General features: G+C 51.4%; 8 protein-coding genes across 8 annotated transcripts; 5 read left to right on the top strand and 3 right to left on the bottom strand.

Annotated features, from left to right (window-relative positions):
• Positions 1–555: 555 nt before the first annotated feature.
• N7532_008346 (uncharacterized protein) lies at positions 556–1,221 on the top strand (the record flags this gene model as incomplete). The annotated part of the gene is made up of 1 exon (XM_056620838.1): positions 556–1,221. The coding sequence occupies one exon, from the start codon at positions 556–558 to the stop codon at positions 1,219–1,221; it is 666 nt and encodes a 221-aa protein (XP_056471644.1).
• A 6,391-nt stretch (positions 1,222–7,612) lies between these two features.
• N7532_008345 (putative sarcosine oxidase) lies at positions 7,613–8,767 on the top strand (the record flags this gene model as incomplete). Its single annotated transcript, XM_056620837.1, has 1 exon — positions 7,613–8,767. One exon carries the CDS (start codon positions 7,613–7,615, stop codon positions 8,765–8,767), a length of 1,155 nt encoding a protein of 384 aa, XP_056471643.1.
• Positions 8,768–10,194: 1,427 nt separating this feature from the next.
• Positions 10,195–10,659, top strand: N7532_008344 (uncharacterized protein; the record flags this gene model as incomplete). Its single annotated transcript, XM_056620836.1, has 1 exon — positions 10,195–10,659. One exon carries the CDS (start codon positions 10,195–10,197, stop codon positions 10,657–10,659), a length of 465 nt encoding a protein of 154 aa, XP_056471642.1.
• An 885-nt stretch (positions 10,660–11,544) lies between these two features.
• Positions 11,545–12,893, top strand: N7532_008343 (uncharacterized protein; the record flags this gene model as incomplete). Its single annotated transcript, XM_056620835.1, has 3 exons — positions 11,545–11,635; positions 11,689–12,596; positions 12,657–12,893. 3 exons carry the CDS (start codon positions 11,545–11,547, stop codon positions 12,891–12,893), a joined length of 1,236 nt encoding a protein of 411 aa, XP_056471641.1.
• Positions 12,894–13,773: 880 nt separating this feature from the next.
• Positions 13,774–14,445, bottom strand: N7532_008342 (uncharacterized protein; the record flags this gene model as incomplete). Its single annotated transcript, XM_056620834.1, has 2 exons — positions 13,774–13,862; positions 14,046–14,445. 2 exons carry the CDS (start codon positions 14,443–14,445, stop codon positions 13,774–13,776), a joined length of 489 nt encoding a protein of 162 aa, XP_056471640.1.
• Positions 14,446–17,438: 2,993 nt separating this feature from the next.
• On the bottom strand, positions 17,439–18,692 carry N7532_008341 (FAD-dependent oxidoreductase; the record flags this gene model as incomplete). The annotated part of the gene is made up of 1 exon (XM_056620833.1): positions 17,439–18,692. One exon carries the CDS (start codon positions 18,690–18,692, stop codon positions 17,439–17,441), a length of 1,254 nt encoding a protein of 417 aa, XP_056471639.1.
• Positions 18,693–19,596: 904 nt separating this feature from the next.
• On the top strand, positions 19,597–21,739 carry N7532_008340 (uncharacterized protein; the record flags this gene model as incomplete). The annotated part of the gene is made up of 2 exons (XM_056620832.1): positions 19,597–19,968; positions 20,054–21,739. 2 exons carry the CDS (start codon positions 19,597–19,599, stop codon positions 21,737–21,739), a joined length of 2,058 nt encoding a protein of 685 aa, XP_056471638.1.
• Positions 21,740–22,195: 456 nt separating this feature from the next.
• N7532_008339 (mitochondrial 54S ribosomal protein mL60) lies at positions 22,196–22,664 on the bottom strand (the record flags this gene model as incomplete). The annotated part of the gene is made up of 3 exons (XM_056620831.1): positions 22,196–22,248; positions 22,317–22,546; positions 22,624–22,664. 3 exons carry the CDS (start codon positions 22,662–22,664, stop codon positions 22,196–22,198), a joined length of 324 nt encoding a protein of 107 aa, XP_056471637.1.
• Between the last annotated feature and the right edge of the window lie 82 nt (positions 22,665–22,746).

Raw genomic sequence — 22,746 nt, 5'->3', positions numbered from 1 at the left:
AGCCCCAGCGATCATTTCCAGTCCATGTATTCGCCCACTTGGTACCTGGGACACTTTATGCAGAAGTTTTACCTTTGCTACCCCGGGCCTTTATTTTACGAGGTGAATTTTAGGTTTTTTATTCAAGGGGCTGTTGAGTTGTGTCACTTCGGTCGCACATATATATCCTTCACGGCTGCTCCACCAAACGCCGGGGCGAGACAACCTGTCTCCGCTCCACCCATACCTCTAGGTCATGCAAGACGCCAAATGATGAGTGAGTCACCCGGGCGGTCTTCGGGACCTGCACTCTGACCAACAGGCGTGAGTCGAAAGAGGCACAACCCCAGACCCGTTAGTTTATAATCCCGATACCTGCCAGGCAGACCAAAACCTCCCGGTGTCCCTTCTGGGTTTACACTTGATCTCTCAGACTGAACCTCAAAATAGCAGCATCATACTAAGCCACGATAATGGCTTAGGTGAAGAGATAAATTCCGAAGCTGTTGCCTTTAATTAGCGTTGGCTTTGCCTGATTTTGATTGCTATTGTTCACTTACCTCCCCAATTTCGACCATGCCGCACCTTCGCAACCATAGAAGACACCATTCGTGGCCCCACTGTGGCTCAGATCCTTGCATGCGAGAGTCGTGCAGGGCTGAGCTGCCTATCCCTCAGCCAGGTGCTGGACAACCTGGCCCATTTGTTACACCGTGGTCATCTCAACAAGCAGCGGTGGTCCCTCTTATCACAGAGGAGTTCTCCAACGATGACGCCGAGATGGCAGGTATTGAGCGGACTCAGATACCCCGAGCGCATCGTCTGTGGTCTCGACCTTTGAGGGATCGACGCGAAGATACTCCTATCCCCGCCGCCGCACCTGAAGCTCGAAAGCAGGTCCATCGCAGCGTTCTCCAGCGGCTCATTCGTCGACCACCACTGGACAAGACTCGATCGCTCTTCGTCATGCCGACAACCAAGACTGCAGGAGACCAGCTTGTGATATCTGGATGGATGCTTCCTAGGAACTCCGCACGACCGGTTATCATGACAGATAGGGTACGCACTGCATTATCTGCGGCTGAGGAGGCTCGACTCGTCGCGGAAAGACGACACCGACGATGTCATTCTGAGCAACCCCGCGCATGGAGAAGGCCAAGTGCCACTCTGTGGACTCTTCAAGAGGAGGGAGGAACTGACGAGACGGGATCATCGGTTCCTCGTTCTCTTTCTGAAACTTAATTGCATTTTCGGTATGATTTCTTTCTTTTTTTCTTTTTTTCCCTGTCTTCTTTCGCGAATCACTCAGGAGAAACAATAAATGAGAGAGGCTGGCCTCTAGAATAGTACTGCATGTGGAAGTTCAATTTTGAAAATTGCTTGATCTTTTGATAAAGCACAATAGAGAAAGATCCATGGATACAAAGACACTACGCTACCCTAAGGTACATTGACGTAGGACATAGGACATCACATCCGATTGAGAACTACACTACCAGTATCTACCACTCTTAGATACCCAAGTCATCTTGCTCATGAGTGGCTTCGGAATAGTACTTTGCCCACTTTTCACAGTTCGACTGAATGTCTGTAGCGGCTGGTCGCACCAGACCTGGAATTTCAGCGGGTCTCTCGACAAATTGAAGGGCCAGGCTTTGACTTGCATGCCAGGCGATGTGACAATGCATTAGCCAAGACCTAAATATCACACTTTTGATTAACGATGGACTAAAGAAAATGTAATTAATAGCCTCTTACCCAGGGTTATTATTCTCAAATGCGATAACAAGGTACCCAGAGCCAGTCATTGTGACAGTGTCCCGTCGAGGAGGGTTTCTCCGATTTAGTTTCACCAATGAACTGTATAGTCCGAACCCCCGGGCAAAGATATAGAAATAATGGCCGTGAAGATGGAATGGGTGATACGCATTAACAAACCCAAGATCTTGAATCACCCAGTATGTCCACTGAATTCTGCGTCATAGGTCACTTGGTCTGGACCCTCTGGTATTGTTGATGTGTCAAGCACACTGATGATGATGATGATGATTTCATTTACCCTGACCCCTCGCAATTGGAAAGCGATATGCAGGATATAACAACTATATATATCCCTGTACGTACATGTAGATGTCCCCTTCCTGAAATCGAACTCAGAGCCTCGTCACGGCCTGCCATGGCCTAATTGCCGTTCCCTTTTTAGGCTGCCCTCGTGGCGCACGACTGCAAAACCGTTGTGGCGCCTCAGCGAAGCCCAACACGGCCTGGACCATCTTCGCCCTCGAGACGGTGTCTGGTTTACCTTTCTCACCTTGTTTTGAGCCTCCCAGCAGACTCGACACGCTACCAAACGTGTCCCCAATTTTCCGCCTCAATTCCCTTCGTGACTCCTTCAATATTGGGCAATCCACCAGTATGTGGGTGACTGTTTCTTGCGCGCCGCACTCGCACTGATCGTCCGGAAACCAAAGAGCTCGGCGTAGGTGGATAACCAATTGTGGCCCGTGCGTAGCCGAGTTAACAAACATGCCCGACCCTTGGCCAGATTTCCGTACAACTTTCTGGTGTATGCCGACGGCAGAGTGTTGTCGATCTTCCGTAGATGGCCGCCTTTACTAGCCGATCTCCACTCCTGCTCCCACTGAGCGATGATGGTGCTACGAATGAACGCCCTCTCCCTCGTGAGCAGCGGTCGGAATGGGTGGGATTTGCCCGGTTTGGCGGCTGCCTTTGCTATTTGGTCCGCGGCATCATTGCCGGGGTTATCGCAGTGCCCTGGCACCCACTGGAGGCGCAGCACAATTCCTGTGGCTCGGACTTCGGTGGCGGCTTGGTGGATCGCGTGAACAATTCGTTGTCCTGACTCCCTTCTCGCATTCTGGATTGCTTGTAACGCTGACCTGCTGTCGCAGCGGATTGTTCCGGTCGTTTGTTGGCCTTCCATTATTGTTCGCTGGTGAGCTATATTAAAGACCATGCTGATCGCGTAGAAGATGCCAATAAGCTCCGCCACGTGAACCGACCAGCGGTCCATCGGCCCAACCTGGACCTGTTGGGATTCGACTACTTCCATATTGTCATTCAGTGCTACCACGGCTGCCCCCAGGTGGCCGTTGCGACCGGAAGCGTCTGAATAGACGACTATGTCTGATGTTGAGCGGATGGCCTCGGCCTGTTCCCTTGCTGCTTCTCGGTCTGAGCCAAGCTCAATCTCTGTAAAAGGATCAGGACGCCACGGTGGTAGCGGTCGTGGGTCAATTGTTTCCAGTCCACTTAGTCTCTCGACATTTATGGTCTTCAGCTCTTCTACTAATGGAAAGCGAGCGTGCGATCCGATGTTGTCTCTACGTTTCTGAGCTCGTGTGAGTGCGTGCCAGATCGGGTATTCCCGAGACAGCGTGTGAAGATTGGCGATAGTGCGCTGGGCTCGATGGCGAAGACGAAGATGGGTGGGAAGAACGTGCGTTTCGACTTCCAGGGCCATTGTGGCCACTGTTCGGAACGCCGACAGGATGCGGATCAGCGAGGTTCTCTGTACTGTGTTCAGGTGTCGCAGATGAGTCTTGTCTCTCAACGGATCGTACCATACATTCGACGCATAATCTACGATCGGTGTGACGCCCGCTTGGTTCAAGCACACTGTTGCATCAAAAATAAGCTTAACTTTAGTGACATGATCCCTAGTGAGGCTCTGTTGTGGGTATCCTATTGGTCGGGTAATATACCCATCCGCATATTTCTTTCCTGTATCTCCGGGTATGTTCGCCAAGACCTTAAGACTTAATCTATGCCCGGAAACATGCACTTGACAACTAGCCCCTCAACTGAAGCCTGTTCTTTCCCGGTACTATGATCATTGTGCTTTCATTTTGACGTCTGACCAGTTCTAGACTAAATCTAAGATAAATCATGTGGACCTAATCATGTGGACCTAAAACATACCCATACGCACAAACTAAGGTGGCGAAACGATATGACAGTGTCTCGCTCGTTCTATTGTTTCTCGGTCAAAAAATGTCACCGAACATCCATAGCGTCATATATGACGACGACAAATATTTCAAGAGGTCTCGGTGGTTATAAAAAGTCTCTATCGTTCTTCCAAAACTTTCATCCACAGACATTCAAGTTTCAAGTTTCCAGAACCTCAATTATTTTACGCTAAACACCCATTTGAAGATGCATTTTAGGAACACCATTGCAGTCGTCCTTGCCGCTGCTACTGCCGCATCTGCCGGTTGTGATGGGGTGGGGCAGACACTCTCTTGCTCACGAACTTGTGATTACTCCTACAACTTTACACCCGCGCCGGCCACGACAACTCGAAATTGCAATGTAGAGAGAGCGACATCTCTATATAGTTGCCCTCCTCAAACTACACAAAAAGTCGATGGAGTTTGTACTGCATGTGTTCAAGGCGAGTGCCCCTCGCCAACACCAATTCCGACGCCCGTGTGTACTGCGGGCGGACAGGCTTGTCCTCAGTTCACCTCCGCGTGCGGCCAGCCCACGTGTTCTTTGTAACCACAATCGTGAGTTTCTATCAATTTATACCCGGATCCTGTCTTGGTGCTCTAACATTGCCAAAAGTCCAAAGTCGCGCCTTTCTATTCTGGGTTATAGGGAATAGGGACGCCGTCCCAGGGCCAGACAAAGCCAAAGGAAGTATAAGACAAGGCTGAAAAGAGCGAAATTGTCTTGGAGTTTCGGACAAAAAAGTTTTTTACTCTTCCTCATTCCTCAGACCTATAGGGTCTTCACGTCTTCTTTTACTCGTTCGTCAAAGCTTAGTTGCTTAGTAATTTTATGCTTTGCTTTAATCCTAAATCTTCTACTGGTTTAGTGCGAGGGTTATATGTTGCAGATAGTATATACAATAGCTATACACGTACTGGATAGTATGGTGGGCACTTTGAATGCACGCCAAAGATTTCTCGGCATTATGGCGGAATCGTGGGCGTTTAGCAAGGTCCAATTGTCACCTACGCTGGCTGGCTGGTTGAGCGGTCTGAACGGTGTATTGCGGAAAGTACGCCTTGGTGACACTTCAGCGCTGCTTCGTACAGCACTATAGAGTACATGATGGGCCATCCAGAGGGGTAGAGAAGACTAGTTTCCCCAGCATGCGTCAGGGACTATCGGGGTGGTTTCGTGTCCCGGATTACCTCGAAAGACAACAGCCAGCAGCAGTTGAATGCCACCCCCCAAGACGGCAATGAAAAATAGAAGAGTCTATATTCCCCACTTGCTGAATTGACAAGCGTTTAAGTGGCGATAGAATTCGATAATCGCAGGTTCCTGTCGGAAGAGCCGCACATACGAGGCAGTCAAGTACTGTATGCTTCGTCTTTGACCGATACGATTTAGGGGCGCATGAGAGTCTACGAACAGGCGCAAGTTCCTGCGGATATTTTGCATCGCCCGTTCACTGCATGCAGCTGTGTTAGCCGTTTAAGACGTGGTTAGTGACTGGCTTTGTATAATGTCACGAATAAAGTATAGTTTCGAGGAGGGGTATTCTCGGTGTCATGTTGCGGTTGATTCTAGCAATTCTCAACATGGGGGTTGCAGTAGAGGGATTGATGCTAGGGCCTGTGAGGTCGATGGGTATGAGGGGCATAGAGGTGGCAGGTGTATAGGAGTTTCGTGTAATATACAGCACTGTACGTCACACATGCGTTCTAGAAAGGAAAGTGCCAAGTGAGAGGAAGGGTTTACCTTCGTGGGCGCTGGGAAGACCCTTGTTAAAAACTTTATCTATGAAGTGATTACTACCCAAATTCTTGTTTTTCATTCGCTGCCTCTTGTGTCTACACTGTCCACGCTCTCCTCTGATTGCTGTTCGAATTCCCCTCTTGGTTTTAGTGTGTTCGTCACCTTCCACCCTCTTTGTGTGGTCTACTGCTCTTCTACTTGCATGCCTGTTGTCCGTCCCTCTGGTCTACTGCTCTTCACCTTCCCTGCCTGTGTCCTTCCGGCTTTCTCCTATTCGCTTGAGCTTGCATAGAGACCCTGCATGCTATTGCGACGCTCTCTTAAACTCTGCGTCTGGTTGTTATGTATAATGGATTCGTCTACCCTTCCTTTCACCTTCGATATCTCATATTTTATGCCTTCATGACCTTGTCCTATAATGCTCTTCCCTTCCCCTCTCCGTTTCTTATATTCTTTTATCTCGTGGCTTTTGTCTGCACGGATGACCCTTAACAAGCCCTGCAGTACACTGTAGCAAGACCTAGCTGTGTGTTCCCGTGCCCATGCCCGCTCATCACCGAAATGTACTGTAAGAGCAGCAAGATTAACTCAACGGGGATGATCATAGTAGGAGTCAACGGCTCGATTCGTGCCCTCGAAAGAGATTTACTTGCTCTGGGACAGGCCTGAGATTGATGCATATGAAGACGTGGCCACTCTCAGCGATCCACCGATGGGATTTTGGACGGAGATGTTCATTTTCTTCCACTGGACAAAGCACAAATCTCCAAAATTGTCAGCAGCATGAAAGGTTCATGGAGGATTTGCTCAAGAGAACCTCGCTACGGCATATGAGTGGTCCGATGCAATACCACACCATTATCTTGCCCGCCACAAGCACTTTGCCCATCAACAAGAATCAAGCGACCACAAGGGCCATTCTAAGCTCCTCAAACTGACAAATCGATCACGCGCACGATGATTGGACAGATATTAGGGAGTATAGGAGCGGCTTACTGCAAGGTGGAGTTCAACTTCTGAGAGGAAGGGAAGGAATAGATTGGAGTTGACGCGGAATCCAGCGCACGGAGATTGGATCTTGCGTGGCCACAAAGCACATCTTGATGGTTTTGTATATAAGTCTAACTAAATTTTGGAATTAAAATGAAGTTTCCAGATCGTGATGAAGCGTTTGGACGGAGCTTTCATGAAAAACATGGTCCTAGCTGTTGAGGTCTTCCCTTATCTAGACCCTCAGCGTCAGCTTCAATCCAGTATTATGAGCTCCTCTTAATCAAAAAACAACTGTTGTACCATGTGAGAAGTTCGATATCATATATCATTGGTGAAGAAAGAAGTAGTAGTAACGCCGGGGATTAAGCTTTCGGCGGGTGACCGCTCACGTGTGCGGAGGCTATCGCGATCTAGATGAGCGCCGACGAGCAAGTTGCGACCATATCAAAAAGCACCAGGCGAAAAGAAGCTAATGCAATTGTCGTAATAGAATAACCATACCAAGCTGCTTCTTTTATACCTCGATGAGAAGGGTAGCCCATACAAGTGCTACGACAATGTGCTTGCGGTAGTATCTACTTCCTCTCTCATGCGGAGTTGGTGGGTACGGCACGCCTCCGGGTTCGCATATGTTTGGGATCGTGCTGCCCCACCGCAGTTGCATGAAGTGCGAGATTCCGGCTTATCCGCCGTCCCTGGGTATCCGCGAATTACCCCACTAAATACCCAAGTAGGTACTATGTATTACCAGCAAAGCGCATGCCATAGACCTTCCCCAGACTTATCGCCGGGTCCACGTGAGCGGAGCAGATCCGCGTACTGCAGCCATAGAAGACATCATCGCGAGCTCTTAAATTGGCCTGCGTCGTCGCGGAGTGAGTTTGTCAGACCCAAAATCATTCTCATCTGCAACCAAAAATAAATAATGGAACATTTTGACGTCGCTGTCGTGGGACTGGGTGTCCTCGGAAGCGCCGCTGCGTACCAGGCAGCCCTCAAGGGAGCTAAGGTCCTTGGACTGGAGCAGTTCGAGTTCGGACACGTTCACGGAGCTTCGCATGACACATCCCGCATCGTCCGCAAATCTAATTCCGAGCCGGAATATGTGAAGCTCGTCAAGGCTGCCTATAACGACTGGGCTCAGCTGGAGAAACTCTCCAGCCAGAAGCTCCTCACAACCACTGGCGGCCTCTTCTTCGTTCCCAAAGACGCCCCAATCCCCGTCAGCAATTATACACAAGCCCTCAGTGCCAATGATGTCCCCCACGAACTTCTTGATAGCAAGGAGGTGAAGAAGCGGTGGCCGCAATTTGATGTGCCCGAATCGGTGGATACAGTATACGACCCGGACACAGGCATCGTTCACGCGAGCAAGACCGTCGCAACAATGCAGTGGATTGCGCGATCCCGGGGTGCTGTGTTGAAGGAGAGGACCCGCGTCGAGCGCGTTACACCCAAGTCGTCCGGCAAAGGCGTTGCAATCCACACCTCGCACGGAACCTTCCACGCCAGCAAGGTGATTCTCACCACCGATGCCTGGACAAATAAGCTGCTTGCGCCCTTGGGCGTACACATTCCGCTGCAGATCATGCAGGAGCAGGTCACCTACTTTAAGCCCAGCGACCCGGCTGACTTCGAATCCCCTCATTTCCCCACTTGGATCTGGGGTGGCGCCCCGGGTTCATGCTACTATGGTTTCCCTTGCTATGGCGAGCCGACCATCAAGGCCGCCCACGACTTCGCCAGCAACATGATGGCTCCTGAAGAGCGCACTTATGTGCCATCGCCGCGACTACTGGGGGAGTTGTTTGAATTTCTGCAGAAGCTTATGCCGGATAAGGGCCGTGAACCGCTGCGCACGGTCACCTGTCAGTATACCATAACGCCCGATCGGCGATTTATTATCACCCCCCTGGACAAGCATGAGGACGTAATTGTGGGTCTGGGTGCTGCCCATGCGTTCAAGTTTGCTCCGGCTTTTGGACGTGTGCTGGCGGAACTGGCCATTGATGGTAAGACGGACGAGGATATCTCCAAATTTGGCTTGCCAACGCCCACTCCGGTTACCAGTAAGATTTAAAAATCTGCTGATGAGCAATGATGTTTATGACCCTTTTAGAGAGATACTCTGTTTGAATTAGGAGATGCCAATGCCATGACGTCACACAAAGGATTGAGCGCTTCCTTTTAAATAAATTGTCTCAAAGGAACTGGGCGGGGTGTTTTGCTATCTCCCGCAGATAATGGAGCGCCGCATAGGGTATGTTTACAGCCATCGTCGGGTTGATCCTCGTCCCGTAGGATGATGTCAATCCCGATTGAGAACAAGGTATGTAACGTGCGCCTAGGTGGTGCCAATCAAGCAACCTTGAACAATTCTCGGAGTGACCGTGCCGAGTCGCATAATGCCTTCAGCCGTCTCTCTTGGCTGATGTGCGGTGCGTGGAGGCCGAATGAGTCAGAAGCACCCAAGCCGTGTCCCTCGGTTAGGACGGCCTTCTCGAAGGGCGCTAGAAGGGCGTTGTCTCACGTGTGTCGTGTTTATTGGCGAGCACAGTGCCCCGAAGCGGACAGCGATGGGGTCTTATCTTGGCCACTGGGTTGGATGCGTAGGGCTGGCGACTCGTATTCGACGTGGGCGACTTGACCTGGAGAGTCTCGTGATGGATTGGCCAGCACCTCGGTCGTGCGACCCACATGTCTGACGAAACAAAGTGGGTGATCTTTCAGAGAGTGGGATTGCTGGTTGCCTAAATCCGCGGAGGGGGAAAGAGGCTCGCCATACGCATGGGCCGAGAATGCCAGCATTCACGCAACAACGAAGGGCGTGGTCTGGGACGAGCTAGACAATTGCCGTTGCAGCCCTATGGGCAGCCGTCGATGCCAGCTGGACACAAGCATGCAGCAGAAATGGCGACGTGTCTCTGAGCAGCGGTGAATCTGCGGGGTCCCACCCAGACCTGGAGGAGGCTCCAAGGAAGACAAGCACGCAGATTGGTCCGATGGTCAAGAACGCGGTGGACTTGGGCGAATCCTCACCGATAGCAGCAGCCTGAACAAAACACCGCTAAACCTTACCGGTGGGCCTGCGGGTTCGCCTGCTGAGGCCTCCGGTTGGCCAGTGCCTGGGCTGGTCCGCTGTTGATGGAGTATTCGGGCTGAACGCGCAGGACTGATTGGCGACATGCGGCTGCGGGCGTTCTTTGCGACAGGCCCGAGGGCAGATTTGTGACACCCCCAGCTGCAATCTGAGTGGTTGCCCTACGGCCATTGTGACGATCACAGGGAAAATGGAAATTGGCTCCTCGCAACAGGCGTGTGGGTACCAGGTGTCGGGAGGGTGCGAGGGTGCGCGAGGTAAGTCGACGGAGGCATAAATATCCCCGCGGGCCCCTGTCCTCAGGCTTCCTCTTTTCACACCTTATACTGACCCTCGAGCACTCAACATATCATTACTTCATTTCTTGTTGCTCTCTCTGCCTCTCTCGCGCTCACCAGGTGATGCTGATGCACTCGCAACCCTACCACTCTGGTCATTATCCTAGGCGATCACTGTCCCAAACATCATCCACCACCACCTCATCGCGCGCCAGCCAGCATTCAACCGAGAAGAAGCACTCTCGAGCATTATCCAACCCACTCTCTCGACGAATTCTGGGTTACTCTCGCCAGACATCCTCCACCATGTCTCAACCTCGCGATATCCCCAACCACACCTACTTCGATCCAAGCCACGGCTCAACTAGCCCCGTCCAGATGTCTCCCGACGAGTCCTCGCCCCAGTCGCCCAAGGGCGACTTTGGCCCGAAGCGTGCCTCGACGCCGACTCGCAAGAACAGCGATGACTACAAGCGTTACAGCGGAACCATCAATCACTATGGCCGCCACTCCAACGACTGGCTCTTTGGTGGATTCAGTGTCCGTGAGACCGTCCGGGACGGCTTCGATAAGCTGCGCAACCGGGAGGGTTGAGTAATCATTCCCCGATTTACTTTGCACGATCCGATTGCCAGTATTATTTTGGCACCCTCTCTTGATTTGAGAGCCCCCGGCATTAGTCTCCCGCCCGCCCCGCCGATCCAATGATCCCTTTTACTCCAGTTTTGGGAATCGACGTTTGATTCGCCGTTGAAACGCCCCTGTTTCTCCCATCACTTGATGTCATTCCCGGTGCGGAGACGGCTCGAGTCCCAAAATGCTGATGCACACCGGGGATGACCTCTCCGATACATTGCAATGGCCGCTTTGCAGGATTCCCTCTTATTGGGATGCGCTCTTCATGAGAAATCTATTTCTGGCCCCCATGTTTCTTGCCTGTTTTCAGATCGAGCCACAAAGGTTCACCATCTTTGCTGGTCATGGCCATATTTAACTAGTATATTGTTGGTTATGCCTTGCTGTTTGCATGAGCTTGGTCCTTGTTGTGTCATTGACTATATGACGATTACCAATTTAAATCCTTATCCTCTTGAATGATACATCTGCCTCATGAATCCGAATCTACATTCGTAATCTGTCCTTGATTTCCGAGTATCGTATGTAGGTATGGTGGGTGGGCGCGGAGTGTCCCGGTGGACCGCTCCGCTCCGAGAATCGGCAATTCTTTGAGCATCCCAATGTCGCCCTCACAAAGATGACCCCCCACGCGCCAAATCGTGGACCCTTTAAAAGCCATCACGAAAGCACTCATGCGTGATTGATTCCCAAGCATGCAGAATGCCCATTCAAATTCGCCGCTTCTGTAACATCCTACCCCTCAATCGACTCGCCTGCAGCCCCCACGGCCAGCTCGCTCTCCTAGCCCAAAGCTTCTGCATGCTCCGGGGCCAAGCTTTGGCCCCCAAACTATACTCCCAAATGGCTCCCAAGAAACCTGTTATCGCGGTTCTCTACCAGGCCCTTGCGCCGCCGATGTATGATGGTGTGAGCAAGCCACCTAAGCCCGGAGGTTTATGCAGATATCCCCAAGATTACAATGATTCTGCAGCTGACTATGGACAGGTTATCGCGATTCGGGCGCTGATGTCGCATATACTCTCTCAAGAGAAGGGTTTACAGTCCTCACCCCAAGAGATTCCCCAGATCCCATGGACCAGGACCATTGGTGCTATCCCGACACCGAAGAAGGCATTCTCGAAGCGGTGCAGAAAGGCGCAACACACCTGTGGGCAAACACAATATTGTTCGCCGAGCATCCTCTGCAAACCTCGACCCGATTGACTCCCTACAAATCCAGTGTCAGGGTCATTGGCCAGCCCCCGCTATGTGCGGACCGATTCGATGACAAGTCGTTTACCAACGACGAGCTCCGCCGTTACGGGGGACTCACGCTGCCCAGATCATGGACTGTTGACGATCCAGCTCCCGAGAGCGGAGATGACGTCGCTATTCAGAAGACTCTGGATTATGTCCTTGCCTCGATCCAGAGAAGTGATTATCCTATCGTGGCCAAGCCGGTTCGTGGTCGCGGGAGTCACGGCGTGAAGATTTGTGAGGATGTTTCTGAGCTCAGGGCGCATACGGCTCATTTGTTCAAAGAGTCACCTCGGGTGCTCTTGGAGGAGTATTTGAACGGCGAAGAGGGTACCATTACTATCATGCCACCGTCTCAAGAGAGTCTCCTTGGATCAGACTTACAAGACCTCCGTACTCGACACTGGGCGCTGCCTCCAGTCACTCGTTTCAACCACGTCGATGGTATCGCTCCTTACAGTGGGAATGTCGCTGTCAAACTCAACTCGCGAGCTGTCACGGCCGCTGAGATCGAGGCAGATCCATCCTACGCGGCTATCATGAAGGAATGCGAGACAGTGGCAGAATTGCTGCAAACGACAGCACCTCTTCGAATCGACATTCGACGGTTTGGGCCCAAGACGAAGTTTGCATTGTTCGATATCAATATGAAGCCGGTAAGTACAGAATGTGCTATAGATAATACACAGAAATCAGTCAGACTGACTACTGAACAGAATATTACCGGACCCGGACGCCCAGGTCGCGAGAATCAGACCAGTTTGATGGGCCTTGCGGCTGAGAGCCTAGGCTGGAACTATCCCACCTTCCTGCAATACGTACTTGGGTCCGCACAGGAGCTGAGACAGCTTCGGGATTACAAGAGCGCTTTGATCAACCGATGCCCCGGATTGGGGCGAATTGCTGCCCAAGAGACGAAATATGGAGGAAAAATAGGACACGCTATAGGATAAATTCCAAATAGAGCCAGGATCCATCACAGTCCTAAATATAATTTCTTTTTCTAATCGCGCACTTTCATTGGATTTCCCAGAAACAAAAAAGAAAGAAGGGACCTCCTGTCACTTCATCACAATGAGCCTGGAGAACTGGCGCCTCGTGTCGAGAGACTGCTCGGCCCCAGTGAACATTTGTAATGATGACAAACGAATTAAAAAGTAGTTAGTCTAGGACAAACCCACTCGTTTTATGACTTGACTTGTTAATCCTTCTAACCGGATTAGGAAAGGCTACGATTTTACTAATATATCTCGTGCGAGAATACTAGACAGGTCGTCTAAATTTTGGCTTTGCACGTGGAAATTTGTGGGGTATAAAATAGTATAAAGATCCAACACTTGTGAATGCCAGGCGTGAAGAAACAGGTTGAACTAAGCCCGAAGTTGTTCATCGCAGTATGTAAGTACACCTAGGCATTGCGTGGAAATGTCAGTGCCCAGAACATCCATGCCGGATTCAGGGGGGACCAAAAATCCGTCCCTAAGGAGCCACTAGAGACAAAAGGCGAGTGCGATATTGATATTTCAATTTGGGCTTAGCATATATACCACGCCAGACCTAAGCTAGCAGCAGGCTGCGCACACGGGGTGCCCACGTCGTCGCCCTGACAGGGACCGACCAAGTTCAAGGCTTCACACTTAGCCCAAAGCAGCAGGAACACCGAAGAGATCAAAGAAAGTCTAAAAACAAACATCGAAGAGATATCATGACCCGCAAAAAAAGCAAGACCAAAAAAGAGAGCACAAAAATGAATTACCACCAAAAATAATAGGGGACACCGGAAACTCCCCACCAACACCCAATAGTAGTTCCCATTACTTCCAGGGCTGTCGATCACGCCGCTTGCCACTTGGCGATATCCGCCGCAGAAATATCGAGGTTTTCGGCCGTCAGCCGCTGTAGGGTTACGGCTTGGAGGGGGGCTAGAGACGAAAAAAAAATTCAAACCGTCAGCAAGAATCCAGAAAAGGAAGCGGATAGCCCCGCCACTGTGACTTGAGACCCAATACCATGGGTCGCCGCGAGGAGAGAGGGGAAAAACAGGAAAAATAGGAAGTGATATGATAGGGCATTGGAAACAAAATGTGACATGAGAAATGACCCACTTGGTCGTTGGCTCGCTGGCGCAGCGGCCTGTACATTGATGACCCCCGAATCGACATATTCCTTGGTAACCACTCCATTGTACGAGGCTGCACTCAGCATCACGCGCACACGGTACTTGCCCGGCGTCGAGATGGTCAGCGGGCTGAATTTGGCATATCCGCTCATCGCATTGTCCGTGCGACTGCGCACGCTAGCTGTCAAGTTTCCACTGAGACCGACGGCTGGAGCGGTACTGTTTTCGTTGCGCAAGCTTGCGCTCACGACGAGATGTTGCACATTTCGGGCCGGCGTGCCGATAGGCCGGACGGCTATGACCACTGGAATGGTGAACGGAAGGCTAGGGCGAACAGTTGCAGGAGGAGCAATCTCGAAGGTAAGGTTAAATTCACGGGCCGCCATTTTTTGGGGTATCAGTGTTTGCAATTAGGATGGCTCTGCCGTCTGGGATATTCGGTGAATATAAAGTAGAGTTCGCGAGAACGGTTTTTAGGCCAATCGGGGCGCAATGGAGGAGGGGAAAGATCGGTGAAGTATAAGTGGAAAATTGGAGTGGATCTCGCGATTAAGTTTGGATCGAGCGATGGGAAGAAGAAGTATGCCAGAATGGTGATGGGGGGGAAGTGTGCTGTCGAAGAATGGAGTCGAGTTGAGGAGAGAAGGTTATAGTTGAAGAGTAAAGTTGACGGGAGATCGCCTGGTCTTCATATACCTTCCCGGCAGCGGTCGAGACACCAATACTGAACGTTCAATACTCTGTAGATGATCCACGTCCTAGATTCGGCGTTGAGCGAAGAAGGGAGCTAGCAGATGTCGCCACCAGCAAAAGTACCACGCGATGAGCGCATTAATGGTCGGTGGCCAGTTCCTGGGCTTCAGAGCCAAGGCAGACGTGATGCGGTGCGAAAAGTAAATTTGACTTCACATTGAGAAAAATCCAGGACTAGTCGAAAACCGGGAAAGTGAGGGAAGAGATCGGCCGGCCGAGGAGGAGTTCCTTCTGGCGGATGCATGCATCCTTGCAGCAGCACGTTCCGGGTAATTGGAACATCAGAAAATCGATGGGGTACGTGCTCAGAAGACCAGGGGCAGGATGAGCAAGCACTAGATCTGAGAGATCGAAGATACGCTGCAGGAAGATCTGGTGCTAGCGTGCATATCGACTCTGGAGCACTTCAGCCTCTAGTACTCGGTCCCACCGCCAGAAAGCTGCTCCTCTGATTTGATCTCTTCGTATGCCTCCATCGCTCGCGAACCTGAGTACTGGACGCCTTGGCATGCACGATCGACGTTCATGTGCAGGGGCAAAAACCGGAGAACCCCAAAGTAGGGCTAGAGGGGCAGCTGCTTCAATAGTTCCGTGCACGGATCCGCCTAATGTCCCGCCTGTGACAACCGCCCTGCCGCCGCTGTCACGGTGTGGTGGCATCACATCGTGGCGTTTGACGCTGGCTCTTGAAGAGATGAAAAAAAGGAAGCTGGCAAATTCAGCTGTGGTCGTTCTAAGCTGCCCCTATCAAGGCAACAACAATATTTTGATATCTATGGGAAAAGGTCGAGTGGCCACGGCACAGTGGCACCGTCTGTTGCCGCGTCCGAGTTGGCCAAATAAGGACCCGTAGAGAGACCAGACCGCAATATGCCAGTGATTGCAGGAGTCGAGGCCCTCCTCGAAGAAAGCTGCAAGCCACAACGGTAGAATTGTGGCGCGTGGGGCCCATTTGACATTTGGTAATCAGGCCACGAGGCTTGGGGTCAGTTCCCCATCGGTCACTCCGAAAGGTATGCGGTTTTCCGCTGGAGGGGTCGCAGCCCAATATTTGCGTCGGTTTCTATTCTCTCCTCGCCGTGCTTTCACGGTGTCTGCAATGGTGTTGCCTGGGATGCCGTAATAGCTTGTTAAGGGGGTGACAGCTCCATCATTTCACTAGCCACAGTTTGGAGCATCATCAGCCTCGCTTTTTGGCGCCCAGCGGAACAAAGACGCTCCGCCGGGGCTCCGCTCCGCTTCGTTCCGTCCGACCATGAGAGTGGGATCCGCAGCACCATGTGTGCGCTAGGACACGATTTGGTGGTTGGCAATCTCCAGTGCGTTCTACGAGGAAGAAGCTTCAGCCAGGCCCTGTACGACGCGCTATCCAGGCGAGGCTAGAGCTTACGATCATCCCGCCGATCTGGCAAGGACCAGTCAATAGTCCATCGCGGTTCATGGTCTGGGGCTTCCAGCATCCACTGCAGCGGGACAGACCGGGTAACTGGGCCCAGTAACCAGGATTGGAGAAAGTAGACGCCGACGATAGAGAACGGAGTCGTCATGATAGTCGCTCTGAGAGCAAGTCAGGACCGGGACCAAGCTCCCGGCCATCATACTGTGACACTACACGTCCGAGTCAGTGCACGTTTAGCCTTCTGTCATGTCATCCTCGATCATTGTCCAAGATCAGCCGTTGGCCTCTGCGAGCTCCGAAACAGGATGCGACACTGAATCATTCCGGTGCAATTAGACTTTTGGAAGTAAAGCGTCGCAACCCTGCGTGAGCCTGAGACGTCCTGCAGATATGACACAAAACAAGCGCGATCATCCTCCCCATGCAGGAAATCAAGAACGGCGAAACCAGGCCAGGGTGAGAGTGCTTCGTCGGTGTAGCGCAGAGACCGAACCCCAACAAAAAAGGCAAAGGGGGGGAAAACTCGACGCGAACCTTGTTTGCTTGGTCGATCGGCGCCAGACGTCAATAGTCGCACCGCCACTGCGGCTGATGCAGTGGCTATGTGTGGCTGAAGGCAAGGAGTGGCTGGAGAAGTGTGGCGGTGGACCACTCGCCTACCAAATTCGGCAGGTCTCACGGTCCGTGCTCCTCGTATCTTGGTGGGTTCCGATTCCCATCCCGGCACTTTATAGCCACTTTTGGAATTTCGACAGCTGTTTTACTATGTAGGATTCACTTCTTCCGTTCTGCCATTTGAACATGGATCATCCCTCTTTCCAAAAGGGCGGGTTGCAGATTCCCCAATCTTGGGTCGTTGACATTCACATGTGAAAGCCACATCATGATGGTGCCACAACAATCTTGAAATCCTTGCTGCCTACACATTTCCACAGCTATGAGGTCCCATGGAGAGAGATGACCTGTCATTCGGATTTCATCTTCATCCATACTTCCATGCCTCGAGATGGTCGTCAAGAAGTGCCGGTGAAGAAAGCACGTGGTATGCTTTCCTCTTTCTTTTTTCTATATTATTTTATTTCCTTTATCTGAAACTCCAAGCATACAGGGTGCAGGAACTGCCCAACGTAACGTACTAGTATTATGATATGTTCTGGACTAGCTAACAAGCAACCTCTAGATGCAAACAGATATGAAATCAGAATGACGAATACCGTAGCAGTTGGATTATCTGTGCCACAGCTTGAACATAGCATAATACATATAAACGGCGGCGGCATAGAAGGGATACATAAAAGTGGACAGAAGGCCCTTATCATGAAAGGTCGTGATGCGCAGACCGACTTTCTCGATGACAGACCGAGGCGAACCATCGGTGAAGAACATCCATGTCATCATGTCATTGGTGAGACCCGCGGTCTCTTTTGCCCTGACGAATAAATCTTTCTCAAAGGTCTGGATCTCTCCTGGAAGGCTAGCTTCAGGGTCGGGCGAGTTGGAGGCTGTGATGATAGCACGCGACAACATGAGGGCATCTTGCATTCCCAAGTTCACGCCCTCGCCAGCAAACGGTGTCATGACATGAGCAGCATCTCCAATGATGGTAACACCAGGGTAGTTCTTCCACGACCAACCAACAGGAAGCATGTAGAGAGGACGGAGGACGGGGTCCTGAGCATGACGAAGAATGTTGAGCAGCCGTGGATCCCACTCGTAGAATTCTTCCAGGAGAGCATTTCTAACTGCCTCGACGTTGTCCAGGTGGGATGGCACGCTCATCTGCGAATCTTCAGGTCGTGGAGAAATAGTATACACATTCAAGCTTCCATCTCCAAGTTGCTGGCTGAAAATCCCACGACTGTCAGAGTAAGAGTACAGTGACCCTCGGTTGACGAGTTTGTAGCATTCCGGCGCCTTCTCTTTAGCATCTGGAATCGTCCATGATATTCCAGTGAGACCAGAGTAGTTGGGCATTTGGTCTGAGATCAGTTTGCGAATTTTGCTCCAAGCGCCATCGGCCCCCACGACCAAGTCAAAACCGGATTCCGTGCCGTAGTCAAAAATCAAGTTCCGTTTCTCATCAATGGAGCGCAGGCGACAGCCCCATCGAATCACCCCTTCTAGAACGGAGTCGAGGAGCATTTCTCGCAGTAGATAGCGATCAATCTCTGGTCGACCACGAGATGAATTCTCTTCCACGCCAGGTAGGTTGACATATTTAATCAAATGCTTGTCGCAAATAGTCAGTGCCTCGCCATCAAAGCGCGCCCGCTTGAGAAATTCGTCGTAGAGTCCCGCCTCTTTCAAGGCTGCGAGCCCAGTGGTCGGGTGAAGGTCGAGGGTGCCACCCTGGCCACGGGCATCTCGAGATCTTTCGGATTCAAAAACCACCACTTCGACGTTGGTCTTGTCGGAGAGCAGCCGGGCGAGAGTGAGGCCGACTGGACCCGCCCCCACAATTGCGATTTTCATGGGCGCCATTTCAAATGAGGTAGATCAAGTGTTGGTTGCAAAGCACAAAGGTATAGACAATGGAGTTGAAGTCGCAAATGGATATATCGAGGGGTTGTATGCCCGATTCTGGTGAACTGTCAACTGAATTCAATGTTAAAAGGTTATGCTCTGGGGACGACGATGTACTTATATCCTGACAGGCTGCGTAGCATGACTTGATTAGACGAGAAGGGATTGTACTCCAAGCGGCAACCATCATGTCGCTCAGCCTCGCATCTCACAATGATTCGGACAATTATGTCTTAGCCCCATGGCATCGAGAGCTACAGGTCAGGCGTTGGAGAAGCACCTAACCGTTAAGAAATACCAGTTCGGTTCGACACTTCTCATATGGCCAATCATAGGGCAACAAAGTATGAAGGACGCCCGCTTGTATTCCGCATCCGTAGGACACGGAATAGTTGAGGCAGTCCGGCCCCCAATCCAAGTACTAAGTTAGCGGTAGGTAGCACGCGTCAATGACTCGGGGTTAGGGCCGAAATCGGGGTTAATTTGCCGAGTCCGGAACCCGTCACCCGAATGTTGTGGCAAGACTGCGGATAATAATGTATACAAGGATCACCCCAAACAATATGCAGATTAGCGCAAAGGATTATCAGCTTCAAGGAATCAAAGTTTTGGATGTTGCTCGTAGGTGGGACATCCTACTATCCTCGGTACTTTAGAATTGTGGCCAAAGCAGTAGACAAGGGCATGATCTTGTCGAGGCAACTGCGAATTGAGGGTTGGCTGCTCCCCCATAAAACAGCAAGTGCAGCGACAACGCCGCAACTCATGGTGACAATAGATCCTTCACTTCAAAACTACCAGCTACAGGCCATGTGCGATATCTTTACCACATTCTGATCGTGTTGGTTCTCGCGCCCCGAGAATGGCGCCGCTGAAGATCCGACAAAACCACTCCTTTACACCGTCGCCTCCACGCCCCCCAAAGGGACCATACACCCTGCCAGTCAATGTTCAAGCGCGGATCAACCCAAAGGTTTTCGGTGCGCTGCTTGGGGGAACCGTGGGCATATTTATCTTTGCCGTCTTATTCTGGAAAATCGGCAAGTATATTCGGTCGTTCAACCGGCACAGGGTGCTGCGAGAAGGCAAGCTGACGACTTCTCGGTACGCGAGGACGTGGTATGGCTGGGTACCATGGGAGACACACCAGAGGAACAAGAGTGTTCTTGCCCATTCTTTCAAATGGATACTAGACTGGCTTTCCTGGGAGTCGAGCAGAACAGACTATACCTGGGTATGGTGGGATCCTGGTCAAGAAAAAATCGAGGAAACGCCGGCAATACCAGAGAAAGCGATTCAGAATATTTCGATTCCTCCAGAGCTACGAGCCTCCCCATGCCGACGCAATGTGGAACCCAGGACCACCCACGCATTGTCACGGAGCTTTGATGGGCAGCTTCGAATCCCAGACTGATGATGCAACGAACGATGGCGGAGTACAGTCCATGATGAACACGAGCGAGCCTCCAGGGTCGTCACATATGCGCATGCTTGAATCGACGGGAACCTCTATTACTGAGGAACTGTTCACGCCTCCTGAGCAAATGGATGGGGCTTGCGACGGCCCTTATAATCGACAAATATCGGTGTCCGACATCAATGCACCGATGCCATGCATTACCAAAAAGTTGGATAAATCGAGCGGATTCAGACGATATACAGATTCACCACTGAATGCAGCTGCATGGTCGACGCTGGATCTCGAACATTCAGGTGTGCGTGTGCCTCGGAATCTTCGGGATCGCTGCAATACCCGAACTGGTCAAGGAATTCACGTAGACGGCCAGAGTTTGTCACACTGTCCAGCACAAGTTTTTGAGCCTGCGATGCACGCCCGTCGTGCGCAATTGCGCAAATGTCGAGCCTGGTCGGCAAAGATGCAGGTCAAAGCCAAAAGTCGAACGTTACGCGCGATACGAGATTCATCTGGTCCACCCGGGACTCCCTTCGTCGAAATGTTAACCAGCTTTCTTTCGGAACAAAGCGTCTCGGAAATCTTTATGAAGCAGAAATTCCGCAGCAATAGCCGCCAGTCTAATGCTGTGTCTGTCCAACGACCCATCTCAATTGACCAAAAGTCCCAGCGCGAGGCAAAGTTACCAGATAGAGCGAAGAAATATCACACAACGCCAGTCAGGCTCCGTCCACGGCCAGGTCAAGCACCAGAAGCCGGTCGAAGACCAACTGATACATGGGATTTTCCATTGCACGACGACAGTATCTTATCTCCAAATACGTCTCTCCGTAAAATCTCGTTGTTCTCCAGAGGAGAAAATACGAAGCCCTCGAATCGCATGATAGGATGGTCAGAGGATGGACTTTGCGACTGGGAGGTGAAACTGGTGGATGAACTGAACCGCAAGCTGGGATGGATTTTCGACGAGACTACACCTGGTCAGAAACCGTATCAGTTCCCTCTGCTGGCAAACCATTGGTTAAACCGTGAGACCTGGTTGGTGATTGATCCAGTATCGCGAGTTCCCACCGATTCGAGACGAGCGTGGGGAGACCCACGATTCAACGTTCCCTATCCAGAGCCAACCTATAGCCCCAGACCGAAATACTCAGGCCTCATTCATAGGCGCGCATATAACCCGCGGATCGACTCATGGCGCGCCGCAGTTAATCGACAGAGAAAGGCATCTGGACTCCGTGATGCTGTTCGAACGGTGGAGCTCTACGAAGACTCGGTCGAGGAGCCGCCGGATGGACATCTCGACCCTGGAAGCTGGATGTTTCCAAGACCCCCTCAGGGGTTCGAGGTGTCGACAAAACAGAAGAACGCCTGGTACGAAGGCGGAACTGGCTGGCAGGAGACACTCGAAGATTGGCAGCATGTTCCTCGAGGTTACCGAATTCGAAAACTGTTGCAGGAGGGGCGTGTGAATCGAAATTGGGTGAAGAACGTTGCCATGAAGGTCCACCGATCCTGTCGCTCCGTGTCTCACAAGATCATTTCCCGAGATATCGAGCGAATTCCCAGTCCTAGTTTGAGTGTATCATGAACCACCCGAGCCCTATACCCCAGTGCCAGCAATTTAGGCCAGGCAGTTTCATTCGTTTGTTGTGTCGTGATATCATGAGAGCCTCTCATATTTCGGTCGCTCTTGTCAGTGTCATATCCTTACCGACCACAGACTGTCTTTCGACATATTATCTTTCCAAAAGCCACCGAATCCATTACGCCACACGGGGATCATGTTCAAATAGTTGAATTGGAATGAAATTCTAGTCGCTGAATAATAGAACATTGTAAGCCATATCATCTTCGTCGCGGCGGTGGCGATTTTCTCGAATGCCAAAAACTCCGGTCCTTCCTTTGGGCCCAACCCAGACCACAAATCAACGATAGCCGGCTGAGTCCCATGCGTATAATACAAATGCCGATTCAGAATCCGCGAGGAGACGCATCGGCGAGCGGGAAGAGTGTGTTCATGCTAGAGGGGTTGCGATAATCGAACTTAGAAACCAGGGGGGTTCACACGCTGGCTGACACGAGTCCACTTGGGCAACTCTGAGAAGAGGATTTTGGTTAGCATCGTCTGCAAGAACACGGAATTCAGTGCTGGGTTAATGGCATACTGTGAATGCTCTTCCGATAGTTCTTCTCCTTTTTGTCGAAGAGAGTGTACTTGTCTTTAGGCAGCATCTCCTCCTCGCGCGGCATCTCCGCATACCACCGGGTCACAGCCTTAGCACTGTGTCCATTGCGAGTAAGAGCAGCGCTCAGCGTATCGACGACGCGGTCCACGGCGCGAAGGCGTTTGCGTTGCCGGGCCTTCTGGGGCGAAGAGAGACGCCACGGGGTCTTCCTGGAGGTTCGGAAAGAGAATTAGATTTTTGCGGTTGAACTCATCAACATGAGGTCCCGAGTGCAAGAATTGCATACCAGAGAAGACCTCCAAAGAGGGCGTTTGTGGGCTTGAACATGGCTGCTGGTCGTTGCCGGTGGTGAGTTGCTGCAGCAAAATCGTGCTCGAAGTCGGAATCGTAATTGGCCCGTGCGCCCGTT

This window comes from Penicillium argentinense (genome assembly GCF_028826775.1).
Source record: "Penicillium argentinense strain IBT 30761 chromosome Unknown utg000009l_segment0_segment0, whole genome shotgun sequence".
Classification (NCBI taxonomy): domain Eukaryota; kingdom Fungi; phylum Ascomycota; class Eurotiomycetes; order Eurotiales; family Aspergillaceae; genus Penicillium; species Penicillium argentinense.
This window is presented reverse-complemented; position numbering and strand designations above follow the sequence as displayed.